At 39.7% G+C, this 27,751-nt stretch overlaps 1 protein-coding gene across 3 annotated transcripts in view; it reads left to right on the top strand.

Annotated features, from left to right (window-relative positions):
• The window catches only part of LOC136877431 (putative ATP-dependent RNA helicase TDRD12), an 821,384-nt gene that overhangs the window by 12,140 nt on the left and 781,493 nt on the right, over positions 1-27,751 (top strand). For all 3 annotated transcript variants that reach the window (XM_067151463.2, XM_067151464.2, XM_067151462.2), the window contains exons 2-3: positions 5,506-5,714; positions 5,813-6,069. In XM_067151463.2, the coding sequence (XP_067007564.2) occupies positions 5,511-5,714; positions 5,813-6,069 (461 nt within the window). In that variant the 5' untranslated portion in view covers positions 5,506-5,510. The remainder of the gene's footprint in view (positions 1-5,505; positions 5,715-5,812; positions 6,070-27,751) is intronic.

Here is a 27,751-nt window from a genome sequence, read left to right as displayed (position 1 = left end):
AACGCAGGCAACCAAGAACGAGTTGGTGGGAAGGTTTATAATGTCCAATGACGGACCATTATATTGGTATTACATCAGCTCTTAATCGAACACCTATGGTCTCCCCCGAAAGCATCTCCAGGCAAAGCTGCTACATCCATCAGTTCCTTTGTTTCCTTTCTCAACCAGTATATAGTCATGCAGTCAGTGACTTTGTTGTCTGGATTGCCATCCATATCTTGTTATTTTCTGGCTATATTTCTTCTGCCGGGTTGAGTGGCTCAGACGGTTGAGGTGCTGGCCTTCTGACCCCAACTTGGCAGGTTCGATGCTGGTTCAGTCCGGTGGTATTTGATGGTGCGCAAATACGCCAGCCTCGTGTCGTTAGATTTACCGGCACATTAAAGAACTCCTGTGGGACTAAATTCCAGCACCTCGAGTCTCCGACAATCATAAAAGTGGTTTGGGGGACGTAAATCCAATAACATTATTATTTTTCTTCTGGAACCATCTATTTCCCACTATCAGATCGAGGGACTGGATCTTTATGCCCTAGAAATGATCAAAATATGCATGCAATTATGCACTAGAAAATATGCATTAAAAATTGAAAAATTATGAATAAGCCAGTTTTTTCACTCACTTATAGCCTACATGTAACATTCACTGCAGAAAGAAACATCCTAATAGATAACTGCAAGTTTTTCAATGTTTCCAGGAGACAAATTACATCTATTGTTTTTCAAAATAACTTTATAGGCCAAGAATGACCTTTTTACATCAACTGAAGTGACGGTTCCGAACATTCATCTGGCAAATTGTTTGAATCCCTTTTAGTCCTGACCGAGCTCGATAGCTGCAGTCGCTTAAGTGCGGCCAGTATCCAGTATTCGGGAGATTGTGGGTTCGAGCCCCACTGTCAGCAGCCCTGAAGATGGTTTTCTGTGGTTTCCCATTTCTATACCAGGCAAATGTTGGGGCTGTACCTTAATTAAGGCCACGGCTGCTCCCTTTTCATTCCTAGCCCCTTCCTATCCCATCGTCGCCATAAGACCTACTGTGTCGGGGCGACTTAAAGCAGCTTGTAATTTTTATCCTGGGTTCGAGTTTATCCCCTTTTCTAACTTTCATTAAATTTTCGTACCAATTTCACCTGGAACGGAATTCATTGAAGACGTTGTTTTCTGAACGAGTTCAAATGAGTCGTGGATGAGGGCATCAGTAGATTCTAAGCTCTCAGTGGTTCTCGGAAGTGAAGAAAAATGCGTTGGGATGAAATTCACATCTTGATAGAATCACTTTCAGATACCACATTTGCTTCACGGACACATGCACTATCTTCATGTTTTGTAACGATTTCTTTTACTTGATGGAAATTCTTGTGATAAAATGAAACTGCAGATATCCATGTTCTCCACCTAGTTAGGGCAGGTTCCGGTGGCAGAGCAGCTTCAGGCATGCAGTATTTTCCACCTTGTTGATACATTAGTTGCTTAAGGCAACTTATTGTTTAAAAGTGGTACATGTTTTGTATATTATTAACATCTTCAGCCACATAACATGTTTAGATGAAAAATTCATATATTGACAAAGTATCAGTGCTTTGAGAGAAAGTGTCCTTAAAAATAGCATAAGAAGATTATCTTAAAGCATTGATACGTTGTCAATACTGTATATGAATTATTCATCTAAATAGTGTTATGTGGCTGAAGATGTTAATAATATACAAAATATGTACCACTTTTAACCAATAAGTTGCCTTAAGCAACTAATGTATCGACAAGGTGGAAAATAAAAAATACTTAGTTGTGAATCTGTTAAAAGTGCGATATGGACCATGAAGTTGATTTTATGCAATTTCTTCCGTAATACGGTGTAGTCCGTGTGCTAAGCAGATAATGTGTATAAGGTTGGGATAAAATACTTGTAGGGCTTTTGGTGCTTTCAACATACAAGCTACTGCATTTGTGACCATTACAAACACCTTGCAACAATTATTTTCAATTTCACTTGGCCATAATAGTCTCAGAGAATCGCCTACACATCGTGCTATTGTACTATTGTTAGTTTTCTCCAGTACTTTTCATGCAAGAAGATGAAGTTTGCCGGGTTATTCTGGATGTAGCTTACCAACTATGAAATTCGCTATGTACCAGCCACATTTACCAGCTATTTTATCCACCGATATCCAGATACAATGTTCTCCAGTGTCAGAATGGATTGAGTCCACAGTAGATTCATACAAAGGAGGTACATAATTTTTTCTAAGAGTTGACTGGGATATTTCGGTTTACACAGTATTTCTTCAGGAATGATTATAAAACTGGATTGTTTAATTTATTCCAGGGAATATTACTGCATACTAAATCCTTACAAAAATTGACTGAAAATTCTTTCCCTTCTTTGCTACAATATACACAGTTGTTTTTGCATGTTCAAGTTAAAATTCCTTCTCACATTTCACTTCTTTCAAGCATACTTGACAATAGACGACAGCACCATCGGTTGAATAATTACTATTACCTGACATCCATTGATTTAATAAATACTTTCTGCTGCTCTTCTCTTTAGGTATTTTTAGTAAAGGCTGTGAGAACTGAGCCAATACCTGCACTCGTATCCCGGAAAAAGAGTACAAACGAGAGTATCAATATGGGAAACGCGAGGAAATGAGTGCACAAATAACACGAGGTCCGGCGATCGCGATAGGGAAAAGCGACAATATATCAGCCTTGAACTGGAGATCAGTCCCTTAATAATAGTGATAATACTAAAGGACTAATGCTACTATGAATTAAAAGCGAATTAGCACACACATTCCCAGTTTATTGAAAGAGTAAATTAAGAAAAATTTATCAACGAAACATGAAAGTAGGATATTGAATAGAAAATGATAAAAAGAAATACATACACACTTAGCATAAGATCCAAGTTAATCTCGGCCAAGCTTCCCACCAAATTGTGAACGGTAATAAAGCTCAAATCCAAACGTTCAATTCCACAATATTCTCATGCTTCATTCTCCATTTTTTTTTCAAGACGCCCACACATTCATTAGGTGACCCCTCAGAAAGGAGACAAACAGGCGTCAAAAGGGACAAAGGGGGACGAGAAAATCAGTTATGAACCTCCGTCGCTGGAGACCACAAGATTGCGCACATTCAACAGTCAAGTAAGTAGAAGAATAAGAAAAAGAAAACCAGGAATGAGAAATAAAATGCCGGTCATCAAAAATAAGTCAGACACAAGGCCCGGTCAGGTACGAGCAAATAATGGAGGAGCAATATATATTTAAAAAAACGTGAATTAATAAGGGCAAAATATACATGATATAGTGCGGCTTCTGTTCCGTCCAATCCATACATACAACACGCACGCACAACCTCATCCACCCGAACACAATAATGAATATGTGGCGTGAGGCCATCGGTCCGTCCCAAGGGCAATTACACACAGAACGGTCTCCCCATCAAGCCGGGTTACCAAAATAGTTTGCCTCAATATAAGGGACACAGTATTACGTAGAAATGAGAAACATCGAACACAAGGTTAATGCGATAGGCAAACTAAGACACACGAGGTGGTAAGGTCACAATTCATACAGATCCAATTTTACAGGATCTGACACGAATGACCAACACTCATGTAATCGAAGATTAAATGTAGAGGCACATAAATTCGAAGTAATGGGACCGTACATCAAATAGGCAAATAACTCGCCCGACACATCTGCACACACACAACCGTGCGCTCAAGGACAGAACAGCACGCACCAAAGGGTAAAATAAAAATGACCGTACCAAATAGATAGAATAAAATATACATATCTGAGAAATATAAAGGAACAATTAAAATAGTCATATAGGGAAAAATCATAGTTTAAACCTGATAAAAATCTTCTGATAGGTCAGAAAAGCGGTCTCGTTTAGTGTGGAGTCCATGTTGTTGTTTATACTCCATGGTTCCATTGAAAATAACAAGGAATAACTATCATTACATCATTACGACAGGAAGCAAGGCCTGGAAATTAAAGATGGCGTAGCACTGCCATCTGACGACAAAACTAGGAAACATTGACTTTTGTAAAGTGACTGAATCAAGCATAAGAAAAACAGATATACAGGTTCGAATACGATCCAGGACACGAGTAATGATAACGTGCCATGAAAAATGGCGCAGAACTAAGAATAAAGTAACACATTAACTGAAGAAACTCTTCACAAAACTAACACTGGGCTACCGGCCGCTGTGATGGTGAAAGGAATGCCCCACCCCATCCCTTTCTTGAAATAGCCAGGCAGCATGTTTGGGTTAAATACTTTTATCTCGTTAACTGTTACTCGGCAAGTTGCTTACAAGGATGTCCAGCACGCAGGCAAAACCAATTTATGAGGTGTTTTAAATTATAATTAATTTCAAATGTATAAGCTGAAGAATGTTATGTTTAGAATATGCAATAAATCCACATAATGTATATGCGCATATGCATTTTCAAAAAATCTGGTCCCTAATCAGATCAATGCTTCTGCAGAAATCTAGCTACTATAATCTATCAGCTAGACATTACTTTTTATTTTTTATTTTTTTTATTGCCCTTGTCATATCCAAATGCCCACACGATGTTCCTCATCTCGCTTACTTTCTCTTCCAAATTAGCCATTTATATCAGTAATGTTTAATCCCCAGTGGGGAGGCTATGGTGGGTGTCTGATTCCTGTGGAGCGGTCTGATTAAACACTTAGCAGTCTCAGGTATCACATATATCTGGGAGTGGTAACCCTTCCAAACTAATAGCCTATAATGAAGTTTGATATTTAATTGATAACATTTCCTAATAAGGAACTTACTTGAAAGCTTCCTGTGGCATAAAATTTCAGGCAGAAGAGAAACTGCAATATTGGATGAACAGGCAAGCCTCTTTTGGTTTTGTATTGCCAGACTGATTCAAGTCATGGAAGCATTACCTCCAAAATGATGTTTTTATGAAAATTAAATCTCCTTTTGAATTCATTTTCATTAAGTACGAAGAGGTTCTTAGTATTTTGTAAATACCACTTTTGAGAATGAATTTATTGTTTTTGAATGATATCTTCTGGCATTTCATCAAACCATCATCTATTTTACTGGTTAAGATCTGGTTAAAACAGGGATAAATCAAGGGAGACTTGATTTTGACTTATTTCATTGAATAAAAACAATATACATGACTATGAATGGAAATATGTTTGACTTTATGAAGTAAATTGCTATTAAGTACAACTTATATCAGAATCTGGATTAAAGTCGAGATTAAAGTTCTACTAGAACATAAGTGTTACTTAATGCAACTATGAATAATGACCTTAAACTCAAATAATACACATTTATCAATATCAGTTGAGAGATTGCATGTGTTACAAAAAATAACTAATGAGCAACAATCCTTAGGTGACAGTTTTCTCCCATGCACGGAATGAAGGGTGTAATAGAATACTATTTTCTTTACTTTGTAGTTTTTATTTAATAACACAATTATGTTTCTTATAGGAACAATGTCTCGAGATTCAAGTGTGTCTGTGGTGAAACAGCTTCCTTCAAAGTGTGTTCAAGTTTCCATCAATCAAGTTATTGATGCTTCGACGTTTTGGGTCTTGGAATCAAGTTCTTCAAATGATGTAAAGAAGATTGAAGATTTTTTGTTCAAGGAATTCCATCTGCATCGGGAAGGTTGCAATTTCCTCCCTGAAGAAGAGGAGGTAAATGAATTATTGCTTAAATAATTGTTGTAAATTGGTTGATTTTTCACATTTTATTTGGAAAGTAATGCTGTTTCATTCTTTTTTTGAACCTATAGATGGTGTCTGTGAAAGATCGTGATTCAGGTCGATGTTATAGAGGTATAGTGAAAAATGTATTACAAACGGCAAAAGGATTTAAATATGAGACATTCTTGGTGGATCATGGAATTTCTGTCACGGTATCAAGCTGCTATATCCGCCAGATTCCTCGATCTGTGTTGCGTGCAAAGTGGAATGCATATCAGATTGAACTGTATGGGATTGTACCTACATCAGTTTCCATGAATTTTGAAAAAGATAGATTTGAAAGAATGTAAGTATTTGTTAAAATTCTTTTTGAAAAGTTCCAAATGGTGATAAATAAGATATTTATGTTTTGTTGTAGATGTGTAGTTTCCAAACCCTTTGTTTCACAGATTAAATCATTTAGCTTGTTAGTCAAATTTGAAATATATTTTTAAATTATGTACCATTTAATTAATTTCATCATATAGCTATTAGTGCCAAGGCATATTGAGGATGTATTCGGCTCACCTGGTGTAGGTCTCTGTAATGCCCATGGATGACCTGCACATCTGGCTGTGAGATGATGATGATGATGATGATGATGATGATGATGATGATGATTATGAGGTAGAGATAGGGTGAAACTCTTGTGTTGGTACATAGCCTACTCCTATCAAATGACACCAAAGGGTCTGCTCAAGTCTTAATGTCCCATCCACCAGACGAATCACCATCAACAGCGTCAAATGCCCTCACTCCACGTGGAAACTGTGGAGAGATATTTGGAATTGAATCTAGGCTTCTAGCACACAATCTGATTAGTGCAAGCTGACATCCTGATGGCAAATTTTCCTTCGAGCAACAAGACCCAAACCAGTCAGCTAACCATGATGCGAGACCATTTAGACTTCACACAAGGCAGGCTAGAATATGTTCAATTAAATGTTTATTCACTCCTTCAAACAAAAAAGTTTGCAATACAAGCAAAATAAGATACAGAATCCTTAACCTCTATACTTCCTGGCTTAATTTTAATACTAACCCTTTTCAAAGGGATTTTGTCTGTCAGAAATATGATCAAAATATTGATGCAGTCAAAAGGCAGTATTTAATTTTGAAAAAGGAACAATTTCTGAATATTTATCTTCTTTGGGGTTCCTAAAATACAATTTATTAATAGCTTATTTGATAGGTAGTTTTTATTTTTCTGACCTTAGTGATGATCGTCTGTTATATCTCCTTCGTGTGTTCAACAGAATCTGGGTAGAGGGCGAGTTTCCATCTCACTGGCGAGAGGGCATAGTCATTCCTGTCCTCAAGCCTGACAAAAACTCTTAAGTATGCAGGAAGTTACAGACCTATTTGTCTTACTAACTGTTTGTGTAAGCTATTTGAGAGGATGGTAAATCACAGACTTGTGTGGTGTCTGGAGAAACAAGGACTTTTGTCCGAGTACCAATGTGGTTTTTGAGCTGCTCGCTCGACTGCTGACCGCTTGGTATGCCTGGAGAGTTCTATCCAGGATGCATTTCTCCGCAAACAGCATTTGGTGGCTGTTTTCTTTGACTTGGAAAAGGTCTATGACACCACATGGCGATACGGTATCCTTTCAGTCCTGCATCAATGGAGATTCCGAGGTAACTTGCTGGTATTTATTGCAAATTTTTTGTCCCTCAGTCTATTCCGTGTCCGAGTAAGGAGGGCATATTCACAATACCACGTTCAAGAAAACGGAGTCCCACAGGGATCGGTTCTTAGTGTCACTCTCTTCGCGATTGCCATTAACGGTATTGTCGCTGCTGCTGGTCCAGCAGTAATACCGTCGCTGTATGTGGACGATTTTGCTCTGCATTATAGCTTGCATAATATGGCAGTCGCAGAGCGACAATTACAGCAAGCTATTAAGAGAGTGGAACAGTGGACTTTAGAACATGACTTTCGGTTTTCAAGCGCAAAGACCTGTGTTATGCACTTTTGCTGGAAGCGCACTCTTCACCTGCATCCTGAGCTTTATTTAGGAAATGTCGCTCTTCCCGTAGTTGACACTTACCGATTCCTTGGGCTCCTTTTTGATAGCAAATTATGGTAGGAGCCAAATGTGCGGCAGTTAAAAGTGCAATGCACTAAGAAGTTGAATATTTTGAAGTTTCTTAGCAGTACTAATTGGGGGGGCTGACCACATGGTGCTCCTACGATTTTATAGGACACATATCTTATCCAGGTTAGACTACAGCAGTGCAGCATATGGATCAGCAAGGCAAACCGTCCATGCAAAACTGAATAGCATCCACCACAGCGGGGTTAGGTTGGCAACTGGAGCTTATCGTACAAGTCGCATTGCTAGCCTGCTTGCTGAATCTGGTGTGCCGCCTCAACAGCTGAGGCACCAGAAAAGGCTTCTGTCCTATGCTGCAAATTTATGACAGATGCCACTTCACCCAAGTTACCTTTTTATATTCCACAATGGAAACTGTCGGTTGTACGCTGCTTATCCTTGAGCAACATGGTCGGTTGTAATACGCTTGGATAGCAGTCACAGATTGCTTGACGTACCTTCTGTTCCCTGCCTTGTCAGACAACCAAGTGGGGTACCTCCGTGGATAATACGACGACCTGAAATAATCCTGGATCTGCACACTGGCCCGAAGGAAAACATGGACCCTTCGATAAATCGAAGGGTCTTCCTGTCCGTTGTTGGCTGGTATCCAGGTTCAGTTTTCGTTTACACGGATGGTTTGAGGGCAGAAACGAAAGTGGGCTGTGCCTTCGTTGTCTATAATGATAGGTTCCTTTTTGCTCTCCCAGAAACCTGTAGTGTGTATACAGCAGAGCTCTATGCTATCTGTGAACCTCTGCAGTACGCTTTCTGGTGTGTACTGACTCCTTGAGCTCGCCACAGTCTATTGATACCTGTTTTCGTCAGCACCCTCTGGTGCACGGATCCAGGACTTGCTGGCCGGGTGTTCGGATGCTGGCACCAGAATCACGTTTATGGAGCTCTCAAGTCACATGTATATAGAGGGAAATGAGTTTGCTGATAAGGCTGCCAAGGAGGCAGTTACATCGCCCCCGTTGTCTTACAAGGTTCGAGCAAGTGATATTCGCTCTCAGCTGTGACATTTCGTTATGTCCCATTGGGAGATGGAGTGGCAGGCCACTCCACTTCCAAATAAGCTGAGAGCGATAAAAGGTGCAACGAAGGTATGGAGAGGACTTCCCTTCGGGCTTCTCGGAGGGAAGCAGTGGTATTATGTCTTCGGATCGGCCACGGTATAGTAACGCACTCCTATTTACTGAAAGGAGAACCCCCTCCGGTGTGTACTTGCGGTGATCATCATACCATGGTACACATCCTTATGGAGTGCGAGGACCTGGTCGACCTGCACCATAGTCTCATACTCCCGAGTACCATCTCCCTCATCCTGCCCGACTATGAGCAGTCAGTAGACCTTGTCATCCGTTTCATGAGGTATAGTGGTCTTTTTTATTGTGTTAATAATTTCCTTTGTCTTAGTGTATTTCTGTTAACTGCGCTTTTATCGCATTGACCTATTTTAGTTCGTGTTAGCGTACTTTAATGTGTTATTTTAACTTTAACCCCTTAACTGGGTTTGACACCTAAAGGCGTCAACAGCTGTCGCATGAGTATTGGGTTTGACGCCTTTAGGCATTCTTGTACTTTTAAATGTGTTCTTATGTAGGGTTAGCTTCCTATAGGCGTCTGACTATTCTTAATCACTTCTGCCATCTACTATCGTAATTTAAAACAAATTCCATTCATATTAGATGTGATTATTGCTGTCCTATTCATTTTTATCCGGTCTCACGCCAGTCGGGTAGTTCGCGCCTAGGCGGCAGTCCAACAGCTGTCTCGTGTTGCCTCGTAAGGTCCGCGCCAAATTCTTCGTAAAGAATTTATTTGTGTATATATACATTGAAATAACTGAATTTACGAGTTGTTGTCGTTGTCGTTGTTGTTACTACAATACAGTTGTTCTGCAAACTCCATTGTCCATGTTCTGATAACTTTTTGTAAATTAGTCTGTATATGATGGTAAACTGTTCCTTGTGACGTGATAATGGCCTGGTTAGGAAAGACGTTGAATTATTTGAGAATCCGCCGACCGGATGTAGGAATCACTCAAGAAAACGTTGTGTTGTGTGCCTGTCAAACCAGAGGCGACGGGAAACTGTCTTCTACTGTGAGGAATGTGACGTGGCACTTTGTGCTTGCCCTAGCTTCCGTGTTTACCACACTGTGCGCAATTTCTGAATGACCTATGAACCAGAAAGTATGTAGACCCTATTGATGCATATCTGAAAACTTGGAAAATGTCATCATAATGAAAGGAACACTTTTTAAATTCACTTTTGTATGAAAACACTGTGTATATATGTATATATTTACGGGTTTACAAGAAAAACGGTAATAACATAATGCTATTTAATTTCTACTATATCACTCATAATTTAAATAAATCAAGTAAAGTATATTTTTCTCTTGAGTATTTACATCTACGCCGGCCCGTGATGTAGGGGTAGCGAGCCTGCCTCTTACCCGGAGGCCCCGGGTTTGATTCCCAGCCAGGTCAGCGATTTTTACCTGGACCTGAGGGCTGGTTTGAGGTCCACTCAGCCTAAGTGATTAGAATTGAGGAGCTATCTGATGGTGAGATAGCGACTCCGGTCTCAAAAGCTAAGAATAACGGCCGAGAGGATTCGTCGTGCTGACCACATGAACCTCGTAATCTGCAGGCCTTCGGGCTGAGCAGCGTTCGCTTGGTAGGCGAAGGCCCTGCAAGGGCTGTAGTGCCATGGGATTTTTTTTTTTTTTTTTTTTTTTTTTACATCTGCCGCACGCTACTGTACCCATTCCAAAAGTGTGCATTGCGCTGAATAATTACCCACTGGCTGGTTGATGTTATGAAACTATTCCCCAGTTAAGGGGTTAACTTGAATAATATATATATCTCTACTTCCAGGCAATGCATTATTCCATTGTCACCTGTATTTTCTATAATTTTATTACAAAATAAGGCATTGCAAATTAGATCCACTGATTGTTTTAATCTCATAATCATTTTTCATCACCGTTTATTTTAAACTCCAGTCAGTGAATAAATTTTAAAATTTTAATTATCATATCATGTCGTCCATCTCGGACCATTAGAGGCCGATGATCTTAGATGTTAGGCCCCTTTAAACAACAAGCATCATTACCATCATAAAGTTTTTTTTGTGCAGGTAATTGTCCGAGGGCTACAAGATTTTTGGAAAAATTCCGTACAAATACCTTCATCACCTGGCATCTGGGCATTGTGAGGCTCCCCATGAAGGGCCCCTGTTACAGTTATTGCAGACTGTGCATGACCTCCTCCTTTCCTTAGCACTGGGTGCACAGTTTGAGATCTCTATACTGGGCAGCTTTCTGTGACCCCGTGGTCACTTTATTTTATCGGTGGATGTTACTTTTATCTCCATCTGTTCTTCGGTCAACCTCTCGATTTCCACTGTGTAGTCCAGTCTTGATTTCAACTTCCCGTGTCTGCTGAAATTTCCTTGTACTGGATTTAATTGTCAATACCATCCCAGCTATTATGTTAAGTTACCTTTTTTTTTCAGTACTACATGGTTAGTCTTTCAGCAATAGTCTTTCATCAAGGTGTACCAGCATCATGCCAAAGGTATCAATTCTTTCCATAAACTTACTGTATGTAGTAATTACTGGTTTTGTCTTTCCATCTGGATTTTTTCAGTTTGGAAGAACTTGACAGAAGAATGACAGGATGTTTCTGGGTTTTCTTTCTCTGAAAACAGTTTTAATCTGTTGGGATAAATGTTTTCTGTTTTTCGTTACAATCTCAGTAATATATGTAGAGGTGACGAACATGTGGTACAGATATAAAATAATTGTCAGCAAAACCATGGTATCCCCTGTTAAAATAATTCCCTATATGTGCGAGCTTACTTACAACAGCATAACTCAATCTATTCTTGAGTATATTATCCTTGTGATTTGGCACCTCATTATATAAAATGTCCCAAGCAATATTTTGAGACTGAGTCGCAGATCATCCAAAACCTGATACCACATGGGTGGTGATGTTTGTTTGGCAGATACTGTACAAGACTAGTCCTACAGTTCTATTAAAACAATGAGCATATTATGACAGCTCCCAGCTTGGTAGTAAGAGATAGCAGTTACTATGGCAACCAGTACACACACCTCCCATTTAAGCCAGTCCCAGGTGGACACACGCTCTCCCTTTTCCTACTTGCTTTGTCTTAAAGCTGCGTGAGGCGGCTGATCCGAGTTCCATGTTGCCAATTAGGGCAAAAGTTAACTACAACAATTTTTCAGCACATACATCCAGGAGCGATTGCACTATCATTTGTTTGTCTCTCGCTGACTTCTCACTATGGTCAGGATCGCGTGGTGGACAGTGCTGCCAACTGTTGATCTTAAGAATTAGTCGTACAGTGTTTGGTGCAGAGGCGCTACTTTTTAATTTACGAATCTCGTATGGTGACAAAGCCATTGGTCGGGATGGTTAGGTCTGGCTAGTGACAAAGCCATTGGTCGGGATTGGTGAGGTCCGGTTGGTGACAAAGCCATTGGACTACGATCAAGTAAAAGGGGTCTGGGGGTATAAGCCCCCAGGTTAGGGCTGCGAAGCGGCTCTTAGGCCTCTAGCATTTCGTACGGTGATAGCAGAGTCAGTTGTGTATCTATTGTTCACGGGTTAGTAACAGAAGTCATTTTACTTGATTGCTGAGAGTGATGTCATATCTGATTGTGTCTCAGCCAATGTAAATGTTACTGCGTAGTTAAGTGATGAACAATGGCGCGGGATAAATTGTATTAGGTTATAAAAGTACTTCTGGGGGACAGCGGGTGGGTCCCTGGCTTTCGCAGTGAACACATCTCTCCTCTACAAGGTATTCCACGTAAGATTTGTAACATATCAAATCCTTACGATGCTATAAAACTTACGTTGTGCATACCAAGTTTCTACCCCAATTAGTATACCGTAGTGCATGTGCCTGGGCTATATAACAGTGTCTGCTTTGAGTGATAACATCATTATCTGTATAATATGTTTTTGAAATCACCTACATATATTTATAATGCTATTGTATTCATCTTCATGTTAGTAAGTGTATCGTTATCAAGATTGGCATTTTTGCGTAGTGTAAATGTTAGTATTGTATAGTATAGCATAATTTTTAACACCTTGTTATTTACGAACTACAGAATGTTGCAACCCATTCAAAGCGACGCTAAATGACATTAAGGGTGACCGAGATATCATTTACCTTGAAAAAAGGTAAGTGTAATGGGGAGGCATGGCTTAGTTATTCGTGGTCACACTCTCAATATGGTTTGTGCCTTACGGGAATATTATGGGGCTGAAAGGAAAAATGGAGGCCCAGTGATAGATGTTAATAAAGATACCTCAAGCTAGAGTAATTAGAATAGCGAAAGAAAAAGGAAAGACGACTTGGGAAGAAGGGAAAAGGGAAAGAGAGGGAGAGAATGTATCTGGACCATCACATGATGGTTTATCAACACCAGGCAAAACTCGGCGCTATGCCAAATGAGTAACCAATATAGATGGTTTCCAGGAAGGAGTGACAGCTTGTATATGCCTATTACAAGAGAAAGGAACACCCAACACTACGGAAACTACACAGCAGTCTTAGAAAATATATTGTTTTATGGTAGTGCATCACCCCTTCGAACCTCCCTTCATGTGGTAGGACTTCACTTCAAAGTGTAACAGGTGTTTCCAGCACCCTTTGAAATTATGATAATGTGTATTATTTTTGGTTCCTTAAAATTCTTCTTCTGTGTCTCTCTCTCATTAAGGTGGGAATGGGCTTTGATTTTTAAAATTTTGGACAAAGCTCGTGAGATTTTAGAAATTAAGAATCATGACCTGTGGTTATAATACATAAGGTTCTTTTCCTTTAAGGATTTCAATAAAAAAGAGGTCCCATGACTAATGATCACGAGTTGAAAGTTATTCAAAATGACAATATGAAATGCGGACTTTTGCCTATCACAACTCTCATTTCAGTTATAGCTAGCATCTTAAATTGTGCCAACTCCTATGGCAGGGTCCTACAGATTTCTCCTCTTTATATATACAAAAAAACTCTCTGATATTTCTCTCATTCTCACTCGGATTTGAACCCAGAATGTTGAGCAGGCCAGTCAAAGTGCTTTCTGCTGCTGAAATCTACAAAAAAAATAAATAATGAAATTGATAGTTCATAGATAGACTGATAAAAGCCTGTGAGGGAGGGAAATGAGGAGTATGTCTTACGATATGTGACTTGATAGAATTACTGCTACCGGGCAAGTTGGCCACGCAGTTAGGGGCGGGCAGCTCTGAGTTTGCATGCGGGAGATGGTGAGTTTGAACCCCACTGTTGGCAGCCCTGAAGATGTTTTTCCATGGTTTCCCATTTTCACACCTGGCAAATACCGGAGCTGTACTTAAATTAAAGCCACGGCCACTTCCTTCCCACTCCTAGGCCTTTCCTATCCCATTGTCGCCGTAAGACTTATCTGTGTCGGTGCGACGTAAAAAAAAATAATTCTGCTGTGCCACCTTGAAATAATAGCAACAATATTTAATGTTCTTCTGGCGCGCTCATGATTCCCATTCATGGATATTACCCAAGCGCCTAGTGCAGAGCGAGAGGCTTTGATTGTGATTGTTGTAACTCCAGCTGGATCATGTGGCAACACAGCGCTTCTGCTCCTTTGCTTGCCATGTGCTGGGAGCTGTCAGAACACGCACATTGTTTTAATAGACCTATAAGTGTCTACTAAGCTGTCATGAATACTAATTTCCTGATGAAGTATGTAGTGGGGCCTCAATACCCTATTGCTGTGGTCTACCAATGGCTCATGTTTAGCTTAAGGGTCGTAGCTTGTTTCACCTGGACCTGGGCATGGTAACCTCTCATTGTTCACGAGATGAATTATAATAAGAGTGTGAACCAATTTGTAACAAACATTTTTTCAAACCATGAGATTTTTTGTGAAGACAGTGAAGACCAATATAAGTTTATGGTAGTTGTACATGATATTGTCATGTTTAAAATGCTTGCCAGAAATCCTTCCTTTTTCATGCACTGTTATTCTGGTCCCATTCTTCAAAGAGACAAGAACATTACCTGCTTTACTTGCAAAGAATTGCTGGACATACTGGTTAGATTCTGTCACCATTAGCGCAAAGAGATTGTCTGTACAGAGTAAAAGGAAATAAGCTGCAAGAGGCGATTGGAGGATGGCATGAGGTTTTGGCACTACAGGCTCATTATACTAGAATGGTATAGGAAGGGGTTGCTCAGGTGAAAGAATCTCTCTGTAGTCATCATCGTAATCACTGTTACTGATGAAGTGTGGACAGTAGGCATAGAGTTTCCTGTTTCGTAGTTTTCGCTTTCCCGGTTATCAGTCACTTTCGGCAAGAAAATCACCCTCATCATCATCATCTCAAAGTGAACAAGGCATTGTGTACACAGCTAAACTCACAGGAACCTAAACACTAACAGTTATAACTAGGGGATGGATGTTGATGACCTAAAATATCACTGACAATGACCAACAAAATGCCCTTAAATTTATGGAAAAATGCTATAAAATAAATAAACAATGGCTTTAAAATATCTGTCCAAACTGCATTCTGGAGAATATGTACTGATGTTATAAGTAATACATCCCTATTCTATTCACTACACAGATTTTGTTTTTACAGAAATAATTATCTTCTAATTATCTCTTCATTTACAGGTGTGATTTGCTGAATGTAGTGTTAAGGCTTCGTCTCCGAAGAACCTCGGAATACTTCTTGTTCTTTGCAGTCGTCACAGCCTTCAGTTATTTTCCTCATTTAATGTGTTGCTGTACAACAATCTTTCTTTCCTCACTCACTGCACAATTTACAAAATAAAACATGCCCATCTGACAAACATGTCTTTTCCAAGTTCATTCACTGACTGAATTAAGAATACACTTAGGGGTATGCAGCTGTGAGCTTGCATTCGGGAGATAGCGGGTTCAAATCCCACTATCGGCAGCCCTGAAGATAGTTTTCCATGGTTTCCCATTTTCACACCAAGCAGATGCCTCCTAGCTCTTTCGTGTTGCGTTGTCACCCCAAGACCCATCTGTGTTAGTGCGACGTAAAGCCAATTGTAAAAAAAAAAAAAAAAAAAAATTCTGTACTGAAGCGGAAAGTTATATTAAGTTATATAACTGTTGTTTCCAACCCCTTCTAGTACTTGACCTTGGGGTAGCAGTGGTGGATTACTTGCGTAGGGGTGGGTGCGAAGACTGGTGCATTCCTCGTGTTTGAGACACGTTAGAAAATACTTCCTCCTAATTATCAGAGTTCCGTATTGTATTCCTGCACATATCTTGGAAACACTAGACGCACAGATATAAATAGTTTTCTTACCCGTTCTTAGTCATCAACAGCTGCTGGTCAGTTTGCTTGGCCTTGAAAGATATTCAGCAAATTTAACCATATGTAAGAAAAATGTTTGTTTTTTTTGTATTATCACATGTGGATTTTTATCAGTCTAACAAGTGGCCGTGTGGTTAGGGTCGCGCAGTTGTGAGCTTGCTTTCGGTAGATGGTGGGTTCGAACCCCACTGTCGGCAGCCCTGAAGATGGTTTTCTGTGATTTCCCATTTTCACACCAGGCAAGTGCTGGGGCTGTGTCTTAATTAAGGCCACGGTTGCTTCCTTCTCAGCAAATTGCAACAATAATGAATGCATGCATTAATTAAAAAAATCATTTTAATTGATCTCTAAAATCTTCAAAACTTACTTCAAAGTTACTTACTTCATATCTTCAAAATAAACACAAGTAAGCCCACTAAACACCTTGTGGGTGGGGCCTGTAGAATACATCCACAGTATCTCTTATATATCGGGAGAGGTGAGGGACCCCAAGGGCTCTCAACTTGACAGTGTGGTGGGCACCCAGGGACACCATGGCTGAGCCTTGCATTGTGGCCACTTAGTGCCAGTCTACTTACTTCTATCTTTCCTTGGCCAACTCTTGTTCTCTTCCCTCCCCGATGATATTAAATCTGCAAGGCTTAGGGAGTTTTTAATTTTCATGCCCATCATAGTCTTTCTGTTAAGTACTGTATGTTTTTCACCATTACTTTTAAGCAAGGTAAATATTTCAATGTCCAAACTGTAAAAACCCTATTTACAAGAGAGATTTGGATCTTCCTTGCCATTGATATTATCAAGGATGCTGTATTTTCATCTGCCATTGATAAAATTCTTTGGAATAGAAATCTTAGCTTCTGGTATCGAGTAGCAGATGCGAGGACACACAAGTGTATTCATTATGCAAGTTCACATGACTTTTGTGATCAGCATTAATCAAGAATATAAAAAAAGTAGAATTATATGTTACAGATGATCAGTTCTAATTTAGATTAGGTAAGGGTACCCGGAAAACAATTCTAGTACTTCGTTTAATTTTGGAAAGAAGACTTGAAGTGAACATAAAGTGCATGTGACCTTCATTGATTTGGAATTTTTTTTGACTATGTAGACTGGTAAATTCTTTTCTGAACATAGAGAAAAGTACGGGAGAGACAGGTGACTTGTATATACATGTATATAAACTGCAGAACACCGAGATTGAATTCCATGTGACCTTGCCGCGGTGGGGAGGCTTGCGTGTCCCAATGATGCAGATAGCCGAGCCGCAGGTGCAACCACATCGGATGGGTATTTGTTGAGAGACCAGACTAACGAATGGTTCATCGAAAGGGGGGTAGCAGCCTTTCGGTTGTTGCAAGGGCGGCAGTCTAGATGATTGACTGATACGGCCTTGTAATAATACTCAACATGGCTTAGCTGTGTTGATACTGCTACACGGCTGAAAGCAACGGGAAACTACAGCCGTAACCACCTCCCGAGGACATGCAGCTCTCTCTGTATGAAAGATGTACTGATGATGGCTTCCTCCCGGGTAAAATATTCCGGAGGTAAACTAGTCCCCCATTCGGATCTCCGGGTGGGGACTACACGAGAGGGGGCGATCATCAGGAAGATGGATACTGACATTCTGCGAGTCGGAGCGTGGAATGTTAGGAGTTTGAATCGTTGTGGTAGGTTAGAGAATCTGAAAAGGGAGATGGATAGGCTAAAGTTAGATGTAGTTGGTATAAGTGAAGTACGTTGGCAGGAAGAACAGGATTTTTGGTCAGGCGACTACCGAATTATCAACACGAAATCAAACAGGGGTAATGCAGGAGTTGGTTTAATAATGAATAAGAAAATAGGGCAGCGGATAAGCTACTACGACCAGCATAGTGAAAGAATTATTGTCGCCAAGATAGACACCAAACCAATGCCCACCACAATAGTGCAGGTCTATATGCCTACTAGTTCAGCGGATGATGAAGAAATTGAAAGAATATATGAGGAGATAGAAGCTTTAATACAATATGTCAAAGGTGACGAGAATCTAATTGTGATGGGAGACTGGAACGCAGTGGTAGGCCAGGGAAGAGAAGGTAGCACAGTAGGAGAATTTGGATTGGGACAAAGGAACGAAAGAGGAAGTCGGCTGGTTGAATTCTGCACTGACCATAATTTAGTCCTCGCCAATACTTGGTTCAAACACCACAAACGACGGCTGTATACATGGACGAGACCTGGAGACACTGGAAGGTATCAAATAGACTTCATTATGATTAGGCAGAGATTCAGAAACCAGGTTTTGGATTGTAAAACTTTCCCAGGAGCAGACGTGGACTCTGACCACAACTTGTTGGTCATGAAATGCCATCTGAAGTTGAAGAAATTGAAGAAAGGAAAGAATGCAAAAAGATGGGATCTAGACAAGTTGAAAGAAAAGAGTGTGATGGATCGTTTCAAGGAACATGTTGCACAAGGACTAAATGAAAAGGCCGAAAGAAACACAGTAGAGGAAGAGTGGAGAGTCATGAAAAATGAAGTCAGTAGGGCTGCTGAAGAAATGTTAGGAAGGAAGAAAAGATCAACTAAGAATCAGTGGATAACTCAGGAGATACTAGACCTGATTGATGAACGACGAAAATACAAGAATGCTAGAAATGAAGAGGGCAGAAAAGAATACAGGCGATTAAAGAATCAAGTGGATAGAAAGTGCAAGGTAGCTAAGGAAGAATGGCTGAAGGAGAAGTGCAAGGATGTCGAAGGCTGTATGGTCCTGGGAAAGGTAGATGCTGCATACAGGAAAATCAAGGAAACCTTTGGAGAAAGGAAATCTAGGTGCATGAATATTAAGAGCTCAGATGGAAAGCCACTTCTAGGGAAAGAAGACAAAGCAGAAAGATGGCAGGAGCATATCCAACAGTTGTATCAAGGTAACGATGTAGATAATTTCGTTCTGGAACATGAAGAGGCTGTTGATGCTGATGAAATGGGAGACCCAATTTTGAGGTCAGAGTTTGACAGAGCTGTGAGTGACCTAAATAGGAACAAGGCACCTGGAATTGATGATATTCCCTCTGAATTACTGACTGCCTTAGGAGAAACCAGCATGCTAAGGTTATTTCATTTAGTGTGCAAGATGTATGAGACAGGAGAAGTCCCATCTTATTTTCGGCAGAATGTTGTTATACCTATTCCCAAGAAAGCCGGTGCTGACAGGTGTGAAAACTACCGCACTATTAGTTTAGTATCTCATGCCTGCAAAATTTTAACACGTATTATTTACAGAAGAATGGAAAAACAAGTTGAAGCTGAGTTGGGGGAAGATCAATTTGGCTTCAGAAGAAATGTAGGAACACGTGAAGCAATCCCGACTTTACGTCTGATCTTAGAGGATCGAATCAAGAAGGACAAGCCCACGTACATGGCATTCGTAGATCTAGAAAAGGCATTCGATAATGTTGATTGGACCAGGCTATTTATGATTCTGAAGATGATAGGGATCAGATACCGAGAACGAAGAATTATCTACAACCTGTATAAAAATCAGTCTGCAGTGATAAGAATCGAGGGCTTTGAAAAAGAAGCAGCAATCCAGAAAGGAGTGAGGCAAGGCTGCAGTTTGTCCCCTCTCCTTTTCAATGTTTACATAGAACAGGCAGTAAAGGAAATCAAAGAGAAATTTGGAAAGGGAATCACAGTCCAAGGAGAGGAAATCAAAACCTTGAGATTTGCCGATGATATTGTTATTTTATCTGAGACTGCAGAAGATCTCGAGAAGTTGCTGAATGGTATGGATGAAGTCTTAGGTAAGGAGTACAAGATGAAAATAAATAAGTCCAAAACAAATGTAATGGAGTGCAGTCGAACGAAGGCAGGTGATATAGGAAATATTAGATTAGGAAACGAAGTCTTAAAGGAAGTAGATGAATATTGTTACTTGGGTAGTAAAATAACCAACGATGGCAGAAGTAAGGAGGACATAAAATGCAGACTAGCACAAGCAAGGAAGAGCTTTCTTAAGAAAAGAAATTTGCTCACTTCAAACATTGATATCGGAATTAGAAAGATGTTTTTGAAGACTTTTGTGTGGAGCGTGGCATTGTATGGAAGTGAAACATGGACGATAACTAGCTCAGAAAGAAAGAGAATAGAAGCTTTTGAAATGTGGTGTTATAGAAGAATGCTGAAGGTGAGATGGATAGATCGAATCACGAATGAAGAGATACTGAATCGAATTGGTGAGAGGAGATCGATTTGGCTAAATTTGATGAGAAGAAGAGATAGAATGATAGGACACATCTTAAGACACCCAGGACTTGTTCAGTTGGTTTTTGAAGGAAGTGTAGGTGGCAAGAACGCTAGGGGTAGACCAAGGTATGAATATGACAAACAGATTAGAGCAGATGTAGGATGCAATAGTTACGTAGAAATGAAAAGGTTAGCACAGGATAGGGTGGCATGGAGAGCTGCATCAAACCGTCTATGGACTGATGACTCAAACAACAACAAAGCATGGAAAATAAGAAGAGTCAGACGGAGATGTCCACTCTCCTTGTACCTGTTTAACATGATCATAGAGAAAAGCAGTAAGTCATTAAACAGAGAACAACTTTTTTTTTGCTATTGGCTTTACGTCGCACTGACACAGATAGGTCTTATGGCGATGATGGGATAGGAAAGGCTTAGGAGTTGGAAGGAAGCAGCCATGGCCTTAATTAAAGTACAGCCCCAGCAGACAACAACTAGGATCAAAATTAACAGAAAGTGGATACACCATATAATGTTTGCAGACATTACTATATTGGTGGGAATAGGAAAAGGAGTGAACAAAATGCATAATTTATTGGCAAAAACATCAGACAAATTGAACCTCAAAATCAGTACTGAGGAAATTAAAACCAGTTTTGCTGCCATGAATGTGTGATCATACATAATAACAGAAGCATATGGAAGTTAAAAGGAGGGGAGTAATGGTTAAGAAAGCTCTCCAAATTAAGAAAGATTTGCTGATCTACAAGCATATAAATACTGAAACATAGCAGGCTTTCTGAAAATTTTGTTTTGCAGTGTGCTTCTCTGTGGGAGTGAAAGCTGGGCAATTAACAAACAAGAAAGGCATAAGCGGTAGAAACGTGGATATGGAGGAGAATGAATTGCACAAGCTGGACAAAAAAGAAAAGTAGGAGAAAAAAAGAAGCCTCATTAGTGAAATCGTGCAACATCTGTGAGGGAAGAGTGACTCGGAAGAGAGGAAGAGGACGACCAAGAGTAATTATTTTAGCTACTTGCTCTACTGGATGAGTTGTAGATCTTACTCCAAGTTGAAAAGACTAACTATGGAAAAAAACCTATGGCTGTAGTGAGGAGGCAATATGTTTCCTAATTTTAGACCCCAGAAAACTGTACAGCTACTCAAAAAGAGAATGAACGCATGACCAGGGGTAGAAGAAAATAGAAATAATTCAGTAGCCAGCCCCTTTTCATCAGGAGCCAGCACATTTTTCACAAATATACATTGTGAACACCACAGGTTAGACTAGGATAAAGCTACGTATTATTTTTGAAATGTGACCTTAAGTAGTATAGTCTCATTGCATATAAGAATGTAAATTTGTATTTTAAGACATACTAACCCAAATAATCACCAGTCACCTTCAAGGGCAGCATCTTTTAAAATTACACTACATGTGCCTGTTTGATTTCCTACCAGTAACATTCAACATGCTTAACAATGCAAACAAACCTTCAAAATCAGTGTAGGGTCTGTTTCTTTAGCATTCATTTTCTTGACGCACCTCGCTAAAAGTGCACATTCAGGATTTTTCATGAAACTTTCAGCCTTCTGCCGACCCCGCGGTGTAGTGGTAGCGTGCCTGCCTCTTACCCGGAGGCCCCGGGTTCGATTTCCGGCCAGGTTACGGATTTTGACCTGGATCTGAGGGCTGGTTCGAGGTCCACTCAGCCTACATGATTACAGTTGAGGAGCTATCTGACGGTGAGATGGCGACCCCGGTCAAGAAAACCAAGGATAACGGCCGAGAGGATTCGTCGTGCTAACCGCACGACACCTGATAATCTCCAGGCCTCCGGGCTGAGCAGCGGTCGCTTGGTAGGCCAAGGCACTTTGGGGCTGTTACGCCATTTTTTCAGCCTCCTAACATTTCGAGTGAGGATAGAATTTTTCGTTTGTTTTAAACATTTCCAGTTTAAATGGTCCTGAAAATCCGGATACACCTTTAGAATGTTTGTCGGCAATACTACGAAAGTTAATGCATAATTTACACTTCGCAACTGTTTCTTCATAGCACAGCCACGGTAGTCATTCAAGCTACGATTCTCTGCATTGTGTATCATTCTCATACTTCTCTGAATCAGTAACATTCAGCTTGCTTAACAATGTAACCAAACCTTCAATATCAGTGTAGGGTCTGTTATTTTTTGCAATATAATAAGATGCCATGAACAATGCAACATATGCTGTAACATTAGCATTCATTTTCTTTACGCACTTCGCTGAAAGTGCTGAAATTTCCGTTTGCCTGAAAATTGAAATTTCGACTTATTTTTGATGTTTGACCTATCATTGTCTTGAACACCATAAATTTCACGCTGGTCATTGTCGTCCTGAACTCTACAGTCGGCACTTCCATCAAGTGTTTTCTCACATTCACGCCCTTTTGTATCACTTTGTGTTATATTTACGGGCCCTACTTATGAATAAATCTGAAAGAAGACACTGTTACTCACATCAGTCAATTTGTGCGGTTTTGTTCGTTTCATTTTGCCGATTTTCTCAAGTATAGTAAAATACACCAGCGGTAAATGGCTTCCGAGTTCGCGAGCTTCGATGTCTGATGCTCCGTTGCAAATTTTCCGTAAACGCACAGGAATAAACACAACCGTATTTATAAAGTGCAAACCGTTCAATACCAAGATGCTGTAATTAAATTAAAAGTATAAATATTGTTCGGTGAAAATACAAGAATTGATTAACACGTCATTCCATATGTTCTAAATGCAAAGAATGAATTCCACGGGAATTTATCAGCACTGCTTAGGCGGCAATAGTTGAGGAACGGCTAGTCACGAGAAGGATGGCGGTAATGTAGTGTTTGTGGAATTATTTCACTTAGTAGTTCTCTGCATTTCTCCACAACTCTGGTCTGATCTTTGTACTCGGCTACCGATAGCTGATCATCTGTAATGGAACTCTATGTGTTACGATATGTCCAACACTTGTTGGACGAGTTACACCGATATCTCCCAAGACCGCTAGGCAGCTCCCGCGCAGAACTGAAACGTCCAGTTCCAAGGTACGAAGAGCAATTACAGAATTCAAGACTACCAGAAGCACAGAAAATGTTTATTGCACATATTAGAATATATGAGCTACAGAAAACAACGTGAAACACCACACGCCTTGTTACTTTGTAAAGTGATGGGAACGTACATGTAAGGGAACTCCGGATTTCAAAAAGTAAATTTTCAAAACCTAATTTGAAAATTTAGGCGCCAGGTAAAAATTTTCAGGCGCCATGGCGACTGGGCGCCCGGTATTTTTCGACCCCTGCGCATGACACTGTATAAGTTCCTTGCCGGTATACTTTTCTCATAAATAATTGAACCTATAGATATAATGCTTGTTGGGGGTATCCACTACAGTGTGTCTATATATACAGTGTGGCCAACGAGTGCTTCATTCTGATTGGCTCCGCCATGTTTTAGCCAAATGTCCTGTCAGCTAATTTAGACGTATGTATTCCACACAGGGTAAGATCACTCTTGATGCAATTTCAGCGAAGTGCAGGCTTCATGTTTTAACCGTGATACAACCGAAAATACATTTATATTAAACACGGAAGATTATTTAGTATTATTAAATTCGAAATATGTGTTAATTTACGTATTTCTGAGGTCTGAGTTTTGAAGAAAATTACGCCAGGATGTTATGCATATGGATGCAGAAACAGATCTGGAAAGGGTGTTAAAATGAAATTGGACAATTACTTGTTTTCAGCCCTGAAAGTAGCGCGTTATAAAACGTTCCCTGCGATGAGTAGGAGTTGTCTCATGCATTATAATGGTAACAAAATGGTTTAGTAATTTTATGGAGGCTTAGACATTAAATGTCAGATTTCTCCGTTAATATTCACCGTCGTAATCTATAATCTTCATTTCCGTATTGACGCACTACACAATTAGAAATAGGAAAGGATTTCCACTTATCAATACTTGTTTATTGCACTTATTATGCTACAGGACCGGTTTCGACCCTTTACATAAGGTCATCCTCAGCTGGACCATGCATACATATCTATGTGATGAAGCTATGATTAAGATAGTATTGTCAAAGAAATGTCATACGGTAATAACATCAGGTCACATCCAAATGGGGCATGTCGTAACGTGAACTGGCATATATGTCACTATGTACAACAATGCATTGTATGTCTAAAATAGCATGTTTAAGATCTCACTTAGTGAGATATGTTTTATCAACTAATTTTAAGATGTTAAACATGCTATTTTAGACATACAATGCATTGTTGAACATAGTGACATATATGCCAGTTCACGTTACGACATGCCCCATTTGGATGTGACCTAATGTTTATTACCGTATGACATTCCTTTGACAATACTATCTTAATCATAGCTTCATCATATAGATATGTATGCATGGTTCAGCTGAGGATGACCTTATGTAAAGGGTCGAAACCAGTCCTGTAGCATAATAAGTGCAATAAACAAGTATTGATAGGTGGAAATCCTTTCCTATTTCTAATTGAATATTCACCGTATCAAAAAGCTGTACGTAACGAAAGTTGTTTAGAAGATAATTTCCGATCTTTTACGTTCTGTGGGATTTTACCGTATAAGGACAAATAAGTCTTTCACGATTGTATTTTCACAGATTTCCCCGAAAATATCTGTTTTATCCAAAGCCTGTACATAACAAAAGTTACAGGAAAGCTCACTTCCGATCATTTACTGCAAGTCTCATTCATTTTCACTGTATCATATATTATGATTGATACATTCTCGAATTCAAACTTGTATGGCTATTCTTCTCTTAAGGATGTGGTTATAAGTGTCGCCTAACATCAATTTGAGTATTTCCATATCTTATAATGATAACAATAATAGTCCGACTCCGTGGTTCAATGGTCAGCATACTGCCCTTCGGTTCAGAGTGTCCCGGTTTAAATTCCCGGCCGGGTGGGATATTTTAATACCTCGGGCTTGGGGACTGGGTGCTTGTGTTTGTCCCAACACACTCCTCTTCATATTCAGACAACATACCACACTAGAAATCACCACAGAAACACGCAATAGTGATTACACCCCCCCCCCCCCATATAGGATTTGCGTCAGAAAGGGCATCCAGCCGTTAAACAGGACCAAATCCGCATGTGTGACGCAGTTCCCACCCAAAATCGCACAGTTTTAGGAAGATTGGTAGAAAAATAAGAAGGTAATGATAACAGTAGTAACAATGTATTAGCAAAACCGATATTAGTAAATACAGTAGAATGTTTAGAATACAGTGGTTATCTACCAGTACTAATCGAGCCGAGGCACAGAATTAGTCGCACACCACGGGAATCGAACCGTGGGTGGTCTATAATTGAGTCCTGAATACAAGTACTTCTGGACCAGGATAACAGCTTGTTTTCACCGAGCAAAAAGTAGTATTTTCTCAAACTATAGGCCTGTTGTATAGTGATACCAGAGCGAGTAGAAGGTAGAAGTGTGATCTCTCCCTTAGCTCATCAGTTCCTCTGCTAGGTCGCTCTTCCAGCAGTAAGTGAGCTTGAGCTTACAAGTCAGCATAAAAATAAAAGACAGTTATTACTGCATGCAAAATATTATGCTTTCGCTTACCATTCCAGAAGTCAGTTGACAGATAGTTTAGTTAGCTTCCGGGTAGACTTTGTGGTCTTTGAAGATTTCAGTTCCTTTCTCATCTCTGTCTTGTTACAAAATAAAATCAACACTTCATATAAGTTTAGAGATAATGTCTGCAACACGAGCATCGCTGCATCCTAATTCTTTCGAATTAATAGTGATACTGTGCAAACTGTCCAAACACTCGTAAAATATATCGCCCCATAGACTATGTTCACAGAGTTTTTGTTCCACTACACTTTCAACTTTCACGAACACATTATAAACTGCTCTTGAAGGATGAGGAAAGTGCTGTCAATACTGTATTTATTGCTATAGGCTCCGTGCGTATAGGAATGTGATAGGAATTACGAGAACTACTTTAGGGGCACCTTCATCAACAGCTGACCATAAGAAGCTGGAATATGTGTGATGTTTTTGTCTAAAGCTATTATTAGAATCCAAGACCATATTCCCTATGTGTGGATCCGGTCATGTTTGTGATGTAGATAGCCACTGTGATGGATCACACTGGTGTGAAGAGTAGAATCTTGTGTCCTTGTACATGCTCTTTCCCAAGTTTTGTTTCTGCTCTTGACACAGTATATGATACCTATGTATGTTCTTCTAGCTAATTTCTTACTCCCCCCGCGGTACAATGAATATATTATCATCCTTCATAGTTTTGGCTTTACTCGATAAAACGACTAGTGGCTGGGTATAACGCGAAAGCGGAACCCAATACGTAAATTAAGAAGGAGAATAAGTAGAAGAAGAATCATTTTTACAATGCTGTCTTCAAATGATTATTTTAAATGTCATAACGTTTGGGCAGAACTATATATCGTCGTTGCCGGGACAAAACCTCCTATGTGATAATATTTTTGGAGATATACTGACCTACAGTATATACATTATGAAGAGCGAAAATGCCTTGATAGTATTCACACAATATTGCACCTTAGATGACAGAACCTTACCGGCCAAAGTTCTAAGCTAACATTTTTCACATAGGAGGATTTGTCCCGGCAGTGACGATATGCTTGTTGTTGGCTGCGTTAATAGATACTGTGATACAAAGGTTTTCTTCAAGACCTCATGAAATGCATTTGAAAAGACGGTGGATCATAGCAGTAAATCGTAAGAAGTAATACGGGATTTATACATTTTCATTAATACAAAATAACTCTGTACAACATGTATTTTAACCATTTTACAAATAGGTTAACAATTAGAATCAAATTATTATAGCAATGTTATGTTTGCAAAGCGAGCTGCAGTAGGCCATCTTTTTTAGGGCACACATATCATAATACGCATTGTATTGTATAACCATAGTTGTAATTATAGCCAGTAGAATAATAATAATAATAATAATAATATACAGTACTGTACTACAGACCGAAGTGTGCAATTCTGTAGTATTCTGTTACAACCTAATGAAGTGGATTTGGGAAAGCAATAGACAAATATAATTACACAAACAGGCCTTCATTACGCAACATCAATTGCTCACAGACATACTGTATTTTACATCCGTAAATTCATGTCCTCGTCCCGAGGTGGTGCATTTCTTTTCAAGCGCACCCCTAATGGAAATGAGCTGCATGCATAGTTTTAACCACATACCAG

Source organism: Anabrus simplex, chromosome 7 (assembly GCF_040414725.1).
Source record: "Anabrus simplex isolate iqAnaSimp1 chromosome 7, ASM4041472v1, whole genome shotgun sequence".
Classification (NCBI taxonomy): domain Eukaryota; kingdom Metazoa; phylum Arthropoda; class Insecta; order Orthoptera; family Tettigoniidae; genus Anabrus; species Anabrus simplex.
This window is presented reverse-complemented; position numbering and strand designations above follow the sequence as displayed.